This window comes from Lithobates pipiens, unplaced genomic scaffold (genome assembly GCF_037356315.1).
Source record: "Lithobates pipiens isolate NorthernLeopardFrog02 unplaced genomic scaffold, aLitPip1_a1.2 Scaffold_8, whole genome shotgun sequence".
NCBI lineage: Eukaryota > Metazoa > Chordata > Amphibia > Anura > Ranidae > Lithobates > Lithobates pipiens.
Genome location: NW_027507903.1, coordinates 278,116,459 through 278,129,517, shown reverse-complemented (window position 1 = coordinate 278,129,517; position 13,059 = coordinate 278,116,459). Strand labels below are relative to the sequence as shown.

General features: G+C 41.9%; 1 protein-coding gene across 2 annotated transcripts in view; it reads left to right on the top strand.

Annotated features, from left to right (window-relative positions):
- The window catches only part of CFAP54 (cilia and flagella associated protein 54), a 538,848-nt gene that overhangs the window by 140,594 nt on the left and 385,195 nt on the right, over positions 1–13,059 (top strand). For both annotated transcript variants that reach the window (XM_077472059.1, XM_077472058.1), the window contains exon 15: positions 1,446–1,596. In XM_077472059.1, coding sequence (XP_077328185.1) covers positions 1,446–1,596 — 151 coding nt within the window. The remainder of the gene's footprint in view (positions 1–1,445; positions 1,597–13,059) is intronic.

Sequence of the window (13,059 nt, the reverse complement as noted above, 5' to 3'; positions counted from 1 at the left end):
TGCAGCCACTGTGCCCATCATATGCAGCCACTGTGCCCATCATATGCAGCCACTGTGCCCATCATATGCAGTCATTGTGTCCATCATATGCAGCCATGTGTGCCCATCATATGTAGCTTCTGTGCCCATCATATGCAGCCACTGTGCCCATCAAATGCAGCCACTTGTGCCCATCATATGTAGCCTCTGTGCCCATCATATGCAGCCACTTGTGCCCATCATATGCATCCACTTGTGCCCATAAAATGCAGCCACTTGTTCCAAGTTTATGCAGCCATTTTTGCCCAGTTTATTCAGCCACTTGTGCCCAGTTTATGCAGCCACTTGTGCCCATCATATGCAGCCACTGTGCCCACCAACCCCCCCCCCCCATTCGCAGGGCTTGTGGTTCTGGTAGCACCCCCAACCCCCCCCCCCCCCCCCCCCGCACACACACACATGGCTCTGACAGACCCCCTGGCATTTACCACCAGGCAGCAGCTCCTCTCAGTGCAGTGAGTGCACCAGAGCAGCGGCGACCTCCTCCACTGAGTCCGATCCTTTTCCTAAGTGCCAGAAATCCAATAGGGTGGCCTGGCGCTTTGGTCAATCAAGAAACAGGTCTGACACCCTGCCTCCTGCTTGGCAGGGAGGAAGATTAGTGTGAAAATAGCGAAAATTTATTTGCTATTGATACAAAATTGGGTGGGATCAGGGCATACTCTCTGCCCCCCCCCCCCCCCCCCCCCGAGCCCACACTATTTTGAAGCCTATTAGAGCCTCTGGCTCTAATCAGGTGCTTCAAAAAGTAACACCACCTCCCGCCCCTGCCATAGGTATCCATGTGTCTGGCATTCTGAAAGGTGCCAGGCGCATGGATGGAGGGATGCGGCACCCTTGCGCCCACAGTGCATGGGCTGTCACTGGTAGGGAGATTGTTTTCATCCCTGTGTATCATCTGAGGCAGTTCACTTCACTAGGTATATGTAAGGGTTTACATCCGCTTTAATATGCTGGTAACATTACTTATTAGTATACAAGTAACTGTAGCAGTGTACAAACCTAATTTAATAACAAAACACAAGCTTGCACTTGGACATGAAAGTGCCAAGAAAAGAAGTTTAGTTTATGGCATTTCATATCTTTATGTTTGCTACTTACAAAATGGGTTTGCTCTTGATGTACTGTATCCTTGTTGTTGCCTGGACAGTAAGCACTTTACTTATAAGGCCATGATCTTGATCTTGGAAAGGCAGAGAGGGCTTAAGGCTATGCAGTGTGATGCTTGGATTTGTTGAAATAAAAACATAAGCGACAATAATAGTAGTAATAATAAATAGCAGCTACACCATCTCTGTTTCAGCCACATATGCTGATCTGATGTAGACGTTATTACTACACATATACACATATATTATTATTTGAGGAATTGTTAATATATGAGCTGTGTGCTTTTTCCCATGTAGTGGATCTATATCCTTTGTCTTGTTTATGAAGTGATGCAACAATCCAGCATTATGGATACTGATGCTGTTATACTGGGAGAAGCTGCATTGCGATTGGCAGGAATTGCTGAAACCTTGGCCGATACCTCTAGGAAATATGGAAGAAAGTCAGGTAAATTATTGATTTAATCTTTTCTGGTGAATAGGTGCATGGTCGGTGTTGGAAAGAATCTACTTTAAGCAAAAAGCATTTATGATGCATCGTATTACATACATTACTATCAAGTGGGAGGTTTTGTTTCTGTGCAAGCAAGATATGTGCATTCTCATTGTCTTATTACCATTATTGGCAAATGTGTGCTATTAATCATAGTACCTGTAATTACAGTCAAATTTGAAAATCAAATACGATTTTTTAGATTTATTTTACCCAAAAACATTCTTTTTCATTCTTACAGTAAATTTAAACTGTAATTGGGTGACATTTAACTTGCTAAACTACTGTGTATTTTACACAGGTGTAATTGCATTGAACTTCTGGCAGGGCCAATAGGCATTCTTTGTACGTCTAGAAGAGATATAATAAGATGATTTTAACAGAATAAAAGGGAGATATTAAAAAAAAAAGTTCACTGTCAGGTTTTACATATATTTTACAGCTGACTTTATTGGCATCAATAGACAGTAGTTTAGTTGCTCCTCAGGGCTTGTGTATTTTAATTCTAAAATATATTGTAATAACCATATATTTACAATCACATTGGCTACACATGCAACTTTACAAATAGATATGCATCTTCACAAATCTTCATTTTTAAAACTGGGAACCAATTGAGTGGTTTAAATCATAATGTGTCTCAAGTGCCTACCCAGCAGGCATTTCCCAGTAATGCCCATCAGTTCTCACAATTTAATTAGTTAGACGGATATCCTGAATTCAAATAAACAATTCACGCCTTGTTCAAGTCTATTGTAATACCTAGGTAAATATTAATTGATTTTTAGAGTTTCTGCAATAAGGATAAAAAAAGAAAAAAACCATCACAGAATGAAAAGATTCTCAGTATTTTTCTATTTTCCGACATGTAGAGAAATGACAATGTCACTCTGCATTTTCCTTTTCTTCCAAGAAAAATGACATTCTCGGCTCCAAAACATTGAAACCTGCGTAAAGAATATGATGACTTAGATGCCAAAGTGAACTCATTACGTATAGCCTTCAACGTTAATGTGAAGTTGTGAAAGAACATGTGCCAGCCTCCAGTTTTCAGCTACCAAAAGCTTACTAATAGCAAATGAAATGTCAAATAGGATACCAAAATCCCGAAAAGGACATTTCTTTTTGTGGGTTTTTGCTTTCCTGTGTACGTTGGTTTTAAAGAGAAGTTAAAACTATTTTTTTTATTTTATTTATATAATGACAAGGAAAGAAGTGCACTGATTAATTTACAATAACACATAAAACAGGTCCTTCACCCTAGGATGTTTATTGTCTTTTATTTGCCAATAAGTAGGATACTTATGGTGTCCTTGCAAAGGATTTACAATCGTTCACAATTCACCAAGTTTTTAATGTATCTTAAAGTACACCTGTCATCTGTGTCCTGAATGTGCAAATTGACAGGTGTCATTTTAAACGTATCTAAACCTCAAAACAAAACAAAAAAAATATTCATGGGTTTAGATACACTTTAAAGGAGAAGTAGGACCAAAGCTCTTTTGGCTCTCCTTCTCCTGTGGGTCAAAAGAGTGCAGTTAGTTCATCGGTCCTGTAATCCAGATTCAGCTGACAGCATCTAAAGTTCACTCAATTCTCAGTCTTCATTGAGCAAAGAGCTGGTGATTGTGACTGGAGCACTGGGTTGTGGAGGGGTCTAGCAGATGGCTCAGCCTTTTAGTGAGCCACTGAGAGCCTTAGCCAGCTACCCCCTCCACAGCCCAGCTCTCCAGGGACAAGTCACCAGCTCTCTGGTCAATGAAGACCAAGAACTGAGCAGTCGGCAGCCTTTGATCACTTAGTTCTCAGTCTTAGAGCGGACAGGGGACAATGCTGCTTTCACCTAGGTAAGTATGTGTGTTTGTTCTTTTGAAATCCTGAACTTCTCTTTAAAGGGGTGAGTTAAAAAAAAAATTGCATTGCAATTTGCCCAGTGAGAGTACATGTACATTAGTTTTGTGTGAATGGAGCAGACAAACAAATATGAGCATATCTGTTGCTAGATAGCACTAAGTATCGTAGGAAATCCCATCTAATGACCAAATGCAATGTTTTCCTTTTTAAGTCATTCAAAAACATTTGATCAGCACAGAAAATAACCTAATACTATTAGTTTTTTGCCCTAATTGTACAGATCGAATGTACATGTACTGGGTGAATTGCTATGCAATGTTTTTATAAATACACGCCTATGTTTTCTTCAATGAAATAGCGCCTATGGAACATTTATTCAAATTACCAAACAACCTCAACAAGCTTCTATCTGTGGAGGTCAAATGAGCAAAAATGTTCATTAAAGGTAATCCTAAAAAAAGTATAAACTAAAATGTTACAATTTGCACCACTTACAAACTTAGGTTAATGAAAGGGATAAGGAATACTTGGTAACATGACTGTACTTACACTATTATATTAATTCCCGTGATGCTGGAATACTAATGCTTTATTAGTGCATTATTGATTAGTGTACTGTAATAGCTTCTGAATTTCTTTACAAGGTCTTTCATTTACTGTCTATTATGAGGATTGGGTACCTAATATAGGATTTCCTAGAGCAAGGTTGCAACTAATTAAATATCTCTTAGCTCTCCTCAATCTGTAACATAGATGCACATAAATTGTGAAGTTGAATAATAATGTTCATTTAATATGGCCTGGAGCCAACCACTCTTGTTATAATCATTATCAGATATGTTGGTAAATATTTGTTAACAAAGCAGATGACTGCCATAAGGCATGTGCAAGTGCTGACTTCCTCATTAAATAAATGCACACGTTTTCAGAGACCCCTATATCTACTAATGCAGATACCTGCAAGATAGTATAGTAATCACTGCTATCATGCCCATTTCCCATTCATTCCCTATTTTAGCATTGGCTGAGACCCGAGAACTTTTTCAGATCTAGTCCATACTCCTTTATATATTACATTCATTAATTATTTATTTGGCACTCCCTTATCATAAGAAAAATACCACTTGCCCACTAGAGTATACAATTCCATAATCTGTACCACCATGCTAAATGGTGGGTGTGTCCAAATTGCACAGTGTGAGTGGGTTAGAGGGGTCTCACTATATAAAACCTACGCCTACTTTGCTCTGGGTCAGGAGTAGGCAAGGAACAGAGTGCAGGGGTCAGGAGTGCATAAGCCACAGAATGTAGGGGCCAGAAGCAAGTAAGGTGTGCCCTCAAAGTGAAAATGTCCCCCTCCTTCCTCTTTATGAACTGAAAGAGAAATGTGATTTGCATAAATGAATGGAAGTATGAATTGAAGATATTAGAAATTATTTAAACTAGCAGGATTGAAAGTAGGAATGTATGCTTCTGTGGGCTGTTACCTGGCTGACATATTAACCTCTGATACCTGCTCCTCAGATCCTCACCACTAACCTGCAAGCTGTCCTCCACTTCCACATCCTTGTCCTATGCCACTTCACAGTGCAGATGCAGCTAAGCTCCAGTCTGGACAGGGCTTGCTGTGTGCTACGCCCATCCCATTTCCAGGCCTACCTGCTGATCTGGTTGAGCCCTAAGTGCTAAGACAAGAGGAGAACAACTCACACCTTCTCCCCAGCACTGTGAAGAGAGCACAACCCACATCTCCTCCCTGTTATTTCCTTCTCCCCAGGACTGACTCAGTGATGTCATTGTGTTCCCACTAGTAATGCCATACCATATTTGGTAAACATTTTTTTCTTAGTTATTGGTTGAACTCTGTGGGTCTTTTTTTGCATCCTAACGATGTATTCTATAACTTTGAGGTTTGTATCTGTTACATGCGGCCACATCCCTATATAGCTGTAGAAAAAGAGTGTCCTCCCATTTAATGGGACTTTAAAGGCTCAGAGAGTAAACATATACGTAAATTTAACAGCTGTATTTTTATTCATAGAAAATTACATACAAAAAGTATTGACAAATGTATCAAGAATTGTACACAGTACACACAATTGCACATTTGCAAAATCACACAATATTGCTATACATATCTATTGCAGAGATTGCAAAGGCATAGCCAACACATTTCGGAGTCACTTGGTTTCTTACTCAGGGATAGCTCTGCAGTATAATGTGGATACAATCTAGAAATAAAAGTCATATCTCATTAAAACACATATTTATATATATGCATCGGCATCTTATATTGACTATAGGGAATTGACATCAGCAGCGATCTGGGGTGACAGTTGGAGGCGTGCGGGATTGAATTCCCAGCAGTGAGTTTATGATGGAGGAGACTTGTAAGCATATCATCGCCATCTCGTGTGACAGTAACATCCAAGAAAGTCACCTCCTTGGGATTGCATGACATTGTAAAAGTTAGATTAAAATCATTTTTATTGAGTTTCTCCAGGCAGATCTTAACCACTTAGACCCCTTTCACACTTGATCGTTTTGCAGGTGCTACAGCGCTAAAAATTGTTTCTCCAACGTGAAAGCCCCGAGGGCTTTCACACTGAAGCGGTGCGCTAGCAGGACAGTAAAAAAATTCCTGCTAGCAGCATCTTCGGAGCTGTGTATACACGGCTCCTTCACTGCTCCTGCCCATTGAAATCAATGGGGCAGCGCGGCAATACTGGCGGCAAAGTGCCTCTCTCTGCCTTTCTCGGCTGCTAGAGGGGGGTAAAACCACCCTGCTAGTGGCCGAATAGCGCTGCAAATCTGACGGTAAAGGACCACCAAAAATAGTGGCGTTTTACCGCCGACACTTTTCCCATCCCAGTGTGAAAGGGGCCTTAAGGACTGAGCCTCTTTCTGAGATTTGTTGTTTACAAGTTAAAAACATTTTTGTTTGCTAGAAAACTACCTAGAACCCCCAAACATTATACATTTTTACTTCTAACACCCTAGAGAATAAAATGGCCTTCGTTGCAATACTTTCTGTTACACTGTATTTACGCAGCGGCCTTACAAGCTTACTTTTTTTTGGGCAAAAATACACTTTTTTGAATTAAATAATAAGACAACAGTAAAGTTAGTCTATTTTTGTTATATTGTGAAAGATAATATTACACAGAGTAAATTGATACCCAACATGTCACGCTTCAAAATTGCGCCCGCTCATGGAATGGCGTCAAACTTTTACCTTTAAAAATCTCCATAGGAAACGTTTAAAAAATTCTACAGGATGCATGTTTTAAGTTTCAGAGTAGATCTAGAGCTAGAATTTTTGCTCTCGCTCTACCGATCACAACAAGCTACTCACATATATGTTTGCTTCTACACATGAGCTTGGCGGGATGGGGCGCGTTGAAAAAAAAAAAATTCTTATTTATTTTTCCTTTTATATTTTATTTTTACACTGTTCTTTAAAAAAAATAAAAGTGTCACTTTTACTTCTATTACAAGGAATGTAAAAATCACGACAGGACCTCTTAAATATGTGATCTGGGGTAAAAAAGACCTCAGATCTCACATTTACACTATAATACAATAAAAAAAAAACAAAAAAAACATTTTGTCATTTGAAAAAAAAAATGGCCCTTCAAGAGCTATGGACAGAAGTGACATTTTGATATAGTTTCCGCCTGCAATTGTATGGAGATGGGTGGGGGCTATCTTCCCCTCACTCATCACAATACCCAGGAAGGAGAAGGATTCGATCGTCTCCATCGCTACCAACGGCTCCGGTAAGTGGTGGAGGGCACCAGAGAGCACCAGGAGGGGGGCCCTATTCCACCGCCAATAAAAGTGATTGTGGGGCGAATCCTCCGCAGAGACCACTATTATCGAAATCGGACCACCCTAGCTGCTGCCATAACAAAGATATTCCTCTTCAAAGATAGGACATATATCAGCGTGCGGCGGTCAGGAAGTAGATCCTCAGGGCCATCCCATATCATGAACTTGTTGTCGATATAGCGATGCCACAAAACAATGTGGTCTGTATATAGACAACTGCACGTCGGCCATGCGCATACATTCCCACTCCCCCAGGTACACTCTCTGCACCTGGAGGTAGTGGGAACTATCAAAAGTAAAGATGTTGTGATTGAATACAAAATCCAATGACTGTAATATGAAGTCATTGAAGGCCCATTCCTCCTGTCTTCTTTGGACCAGGACATGCCTGATAGCTGTTAGGCCTAGCTCATGGCGGATGGAGCTATATAAGGCCTCCACGTCAATGGTGACTAGAAGTGTGTGTGCAGGCATGTGAAGGTTGTCAAGAATTTTCAAAAAGGGTATTGTGCCTTTTATATACAAGGGGAGACTCACCATGTGGGGTCTAAGGTATTCATTGATGAGGTGGCTAAAATTTCCAGTGAGGACACTGTTGCTTTAAATGATTGGTCTGCCGGGAGCAAATAAAAAGTGGGGGTCTTTAGGAAGTTGGTACGAATGATTGATATGCCTATGCAATCTCTGCAATAGATATGTATAGCAATATTGTGCGATTTTGCAAATGTGTACTCATGTACCCCATTTTCTACTGTGTACAATTCTTGATACATTTTTCAATACTTTTTGTGTGTGATTGTCTATGAATAAAAATACAGCTTTTAAATTTAAGTATATGTTTACACTCTGAGCCTTTAAAGACCAGGCGCAGCATAGCCCTACCCCCACCATGGAGGTGGCGTGACATGCGGGATGACGTCACATGCCAAGGGCCCGTCAACATGCAAAAGGCCGGTCCAGATGTTGCTAGGCAACAGTGAGGAACATGAGAGTGGCAGCACCCCAAGGTGGGGGACAAGGCCAGGTCTCTCCCGTCCAAACCAAACCTATATTTATCTTCAAAATAAATAGTGCTTTTGGACAAATGCACAAGGCCTGTGCACTCTGTCTTTCGTCTTTTGTTTTCCGGTAATGTAGTGCATATGGATCACCCCGGTCTGAGGAGGTCAGCAAGGCTTGGTGGATATTTGATGGTGAGTTTTACTCCTATAGGTTCTGTAACAGAGAGCATCTCCATAATTTTTTGTTCCACACTTGAGTATGGAAGTTGGTTTTGTTGGGCAAAGTTTAAACAGTGTAATAATCCCACCTCCATCCCGTGAGACAGTGCTTATACCTGGAGGTGCCAAGAAATGCATCATGGGAGCAAGGATAGAAGATCAAATGCCCTTTGATAAGTGCTCTGCCAGGTGCACATAGTGGTGCGGGAGCTTAGCAAAAATAAGCATTATCAAAATCTTTAACCTTTCGCTGAGCATAGCTTAACTCAAAACTAAAAATGTAATATATTTCAGCTTACCAGTCCTTATATGTGGTGTAGTTTTCTTTTCACCTGGTGATGTTGCAAGAAACACACTTCTTGTGCAAGGCTGATAAAGATTGATCACTTTACTATATTTATGGAGAGTCAGCAGTGTCACCCTAAGCCCTTGTACACACGGTCGGAGATTCCGTCTGAATGTGTCCGATCGGAGCGGTTTGTCGGTTATTCCGACTGTGTGTGGTATGCATCGGACTGTTTCCTTCGGAATATCCGTCGGACCAAATTTTCCAACTTGCTGGAAATATTTTCCCACAAACTGCTCTGATCGGACATACTCCGATCATGTGTAGAGAATTCCGATCGGACAAAGTGCCACGCATGCTCAGATCAAATTCCTACATCAAAGCTATTGGCTACTAGCCTGAACATAGTCCCATCGTATCGAAATTACGTCATCACGTTCTGAAAGATCGGATTTTCTGACAACTTTGTCCGACCGTGTGTATGCAACAGTTTCGGACAAGATCCGTCGGACAAAATCCGACGGATTTGGTTGTCGGAATCTCCGACCGTGTGTACAAGGGCTAAGACTGGAGATGTGTTGGGAATACAGAACACATAACCTTCTCCTCATCATCATAGCATAGAGGGATTTCTGTAAACCACAAAGAGAACTGGGCACAATGATTACTGCTAACAGTCTGCACAGTCAGAGTGCATGAAAAGTTATCAGCTCTTTTTTGCACTTATTGAACAGATATAACACAATGCTTTCAATAGTACATTTGCTAGATTTAATTAGTAGAAGTTCATGGTGAGTATTTTCATATATACAGTGATATGGGGATGTTTAGTTCTTGTGGTAAATGTAGTTTTGTACAGTGAGTCCACGTCACACAGGAGTTATAGTTAAGGGCCTGGTAGCCCACTTTTATATTAAATAAAAATTAAAAGGTCCATTCAGGATTTCCACACAGGGGTTTCAACTTTACTCAGCATCAAAGATTGCTCTTATGCCGCGTACACACGATCGGACTTTCCGGCAGACTTAGTCCGGTGGACCGTAATCCGTCGGACAATTCGATCGTGTGAGGGCTCCAGCAGACTTTTTTCTTCTAATAGTCAGACGGACCTAGAAATAAAACATGTTTCAAATCTATCCGACAGACTCGAGTCCGACGGACTAAAAATCGGGAAAACCGTTTGTCTGTCTGCTAGTCTGACAGACCAAATACGACGCATGGGCAGCTATTGGCTACTGGCTATTGAACTTCCTTGTTTAGTCCCATTTACGTCATCACGGTCAAAACGAACAGACTTTCGAATGGACTTAGTCCGGTTGTGTGTGGCCAAGTCCGTTTCATTCAGAAAGTCCGTCGGACCTCCACCGAAAGTCTGTCGGGAAGACCGTCAGACCTAGTCTGACGAAAAGTCTGGTCGTGTGTACGCAGCATTAGGCCGCGTACACACGAGAGGATTGTCCGTCCAACTAAGTCCGTCAGAAAATCCGACAGACAGTCCGTCCTACTTTTGAATGAACGGACTTGACCACACACGATGAACAGACAGTCCGTTGAAAGCTTGCGCGATGACGTGTACAGCACGTACGACGGGACTAGAAAAACGACGTCCAATACACTGCAATGCAACCTTCGGCCGTGTAAATCCTTTCTGAGCATGCGCCATACTTAGTCCGTCCAACTAGCCTACTCACGAGCGGACTGTCCGCTGAAACCAAAGTTGGACGGACTGTATTACGGAAATTCCGAAATACTTAGTCCGCCAGACTGTCCGCTGAAAAAGTCCGCTGAAGCCCACACACGAGCGGACTGTCCGCTGAAACACGTTTCAGCGGACTAAGTTGGACGGACAATCCTCTCGTGTGTACGCGGCCTTACTCAGTCCCAACTGCAGTACCTTTCTGCAGAGGCACACTCCTAGCCTTCAAATATGGCTCTCCAGCTCCCCTGGGTTTGCTACCCCCCTGGGTCTCCAACTAATCTGGGACCCTTCTGTTTTGAGTTATTATTGATGAAATAATGGGGATGATCGATCTGCATATAAGTTGATGGTAGTATCCCACATCTATTGACCCAATTTTGCGAATCTTGTTCATGTCCCCTTCTTTGTAGTAGGCCTGAGTGACAATTTGGGTCTATATACTACCACCTATTTGGGTGGTTTAGATCCATTAAAGGTTTTTTTTTTGCCGGGATACATTAATAAGCCCCCTTTTCGTCTTTGTAGCGCCAGAATATTTTGTACATTTGTATATCTGTATCTCCCAATTGAGGGCTCTAGGGCCAGGCATTACTGTTTTTTATTCATTCTCACTTGTATGAGGTTTACTAGGTAATATCTGGGTTTGCTCAGGTGTTAATCTATTTGGGGATGGGTTGTTATATCTGGCTTACCATTGTTAATATTTGGTTGATTCTCTCTATATTAATACCAGCACCTGCATATAAAGCTCATATTTATATGATGACTATATTATTGGACTGTTGCGATATATAATGTAGTTCACTTTTGGGACCCCCCTTTCTATCCATCTTTATGCAAGCTTATTTGATAGTTCTGAGATATGCATTCTTAATGGTAGCTCATCCATCTTCTTTGGCTTACTGCCTCTCATACTATATATATATATTTCAATAAACTTTTTATTTTTTTCATTTAATTATCAAGGTTTACAAGGTAAGATCTGGGTTTGCCCGGTATCCAGTCCCTTTTGTGGTCTGGGCTGTAATTTTACGGCTGACCACTTGGGACATACTCCCATTAATTGAATAGGCCATCTTATTTAGGATAGGGATTTTCTCATATATAATATGGGGATTTACCGGTAAAAGTATGGCTGATTTTTAATTTGATTGCAATATTATGCTCTATTACTCTTGTGTGTTAATAAGAATGTTAGGGGAGCAATAATTTAATAATGGTTTTATTATTAGCTATATCGGGTATATGCCACTGTTACTGCGTGCAATTTTATATTTATACTCTCACCCTAGGGTTAATTTGGGAGCACCCGCCCCTTGTGGCAATGTATGTTGCTCATTATCTATTCCCTGTGGGGGGGGGGGGGGCCTGCATGGCCACTTGACTTATAAGCTGTGGGGTGTAGCAAGATGACGCTGCCTTTGAGAACGTCAATGACGAAATTCGTACGGTGGAGCCACGCACTTACGCTACTTACGCTAGCAGGGAGCTGGAACGCAGTTGGAGCTCACACTGCGAACCTACTCCTGCACACACTGTATTTGACTGGTTAGTTTTTTAAGGGCTGCACCCACTTGGTGAGAAGCCTGCTATTTGTTTTTATTTTATTTTTTAAATAAATTTACCTTTTTTACTATACTATGGGAGCCATATCTTTTTTCTTGTGAGGATTAATTCCTGGAAACCCATAAATTTTTTTTCTGGAAACTGCAATTGGAGAGTTCTGATTAGGAGAGTGGCTCTGAACATCCTGATCTGGAGGACTGACCGGATGAGCCATCAGGGGACACCACGCCAGGCGAATCTGCTGGAGGATATAGCAAGGGACATCCAGGGCTCAAGTCCTGCGGGAATGCATGGGAACGGAGTTCCTGCACTTTTTCCACAACAGGAACTCAGTTCCCGTTAGCAGCCGTGTCCTGAAAGACTTTGAAGTATGTGAGCTGTGTGGGAGGTGATACACCAGCAGCTGCCGACACAGCACGCAATAGTAAGTGCCGCACACCTGACCATTCAGGCATTGCCAGTAGGGGGCCCCATGACAGTTTCGGCTTCCTGTCAATCACAGCTAGCTAACAGGTAGATCAGGTCCCTGCTGCTAAGAGATTGTATTTAGTCAGACCTCTCGTGATGCGCTCCTCCCCGCCAGCCCCTCTTGATTTTCTGTCCCCTCATCCCCCCAGTCTCTTGCATACTTGCTCTGTGTGTCCCGCTGAATCCCCCCTCCTCTATCTTCAGTGCCATATGATGAGAGAACCCAGAGGAGGAGCACAGCTATTCTGCTCACAGGACATGCAGGGAGAGAGGTGAGCTGAGGGAGGGACATCAGTTTGGGTTGGTAAGCTGAGCACAATACCTGTCAAAGTTTAATGCCAGGAGGGAAGTTTATGTGGAAATATGTGAAGGGTTGGAATAGCAGCGAGTGTGTGTTGGAGCCCTGTAGAGTTTGCAGCCCCCCAAGCTAACATACATCTCCTAAGCAGGAACACATCACTATCTCCCCAAGCATTCTGTCCAGATAATGTGAA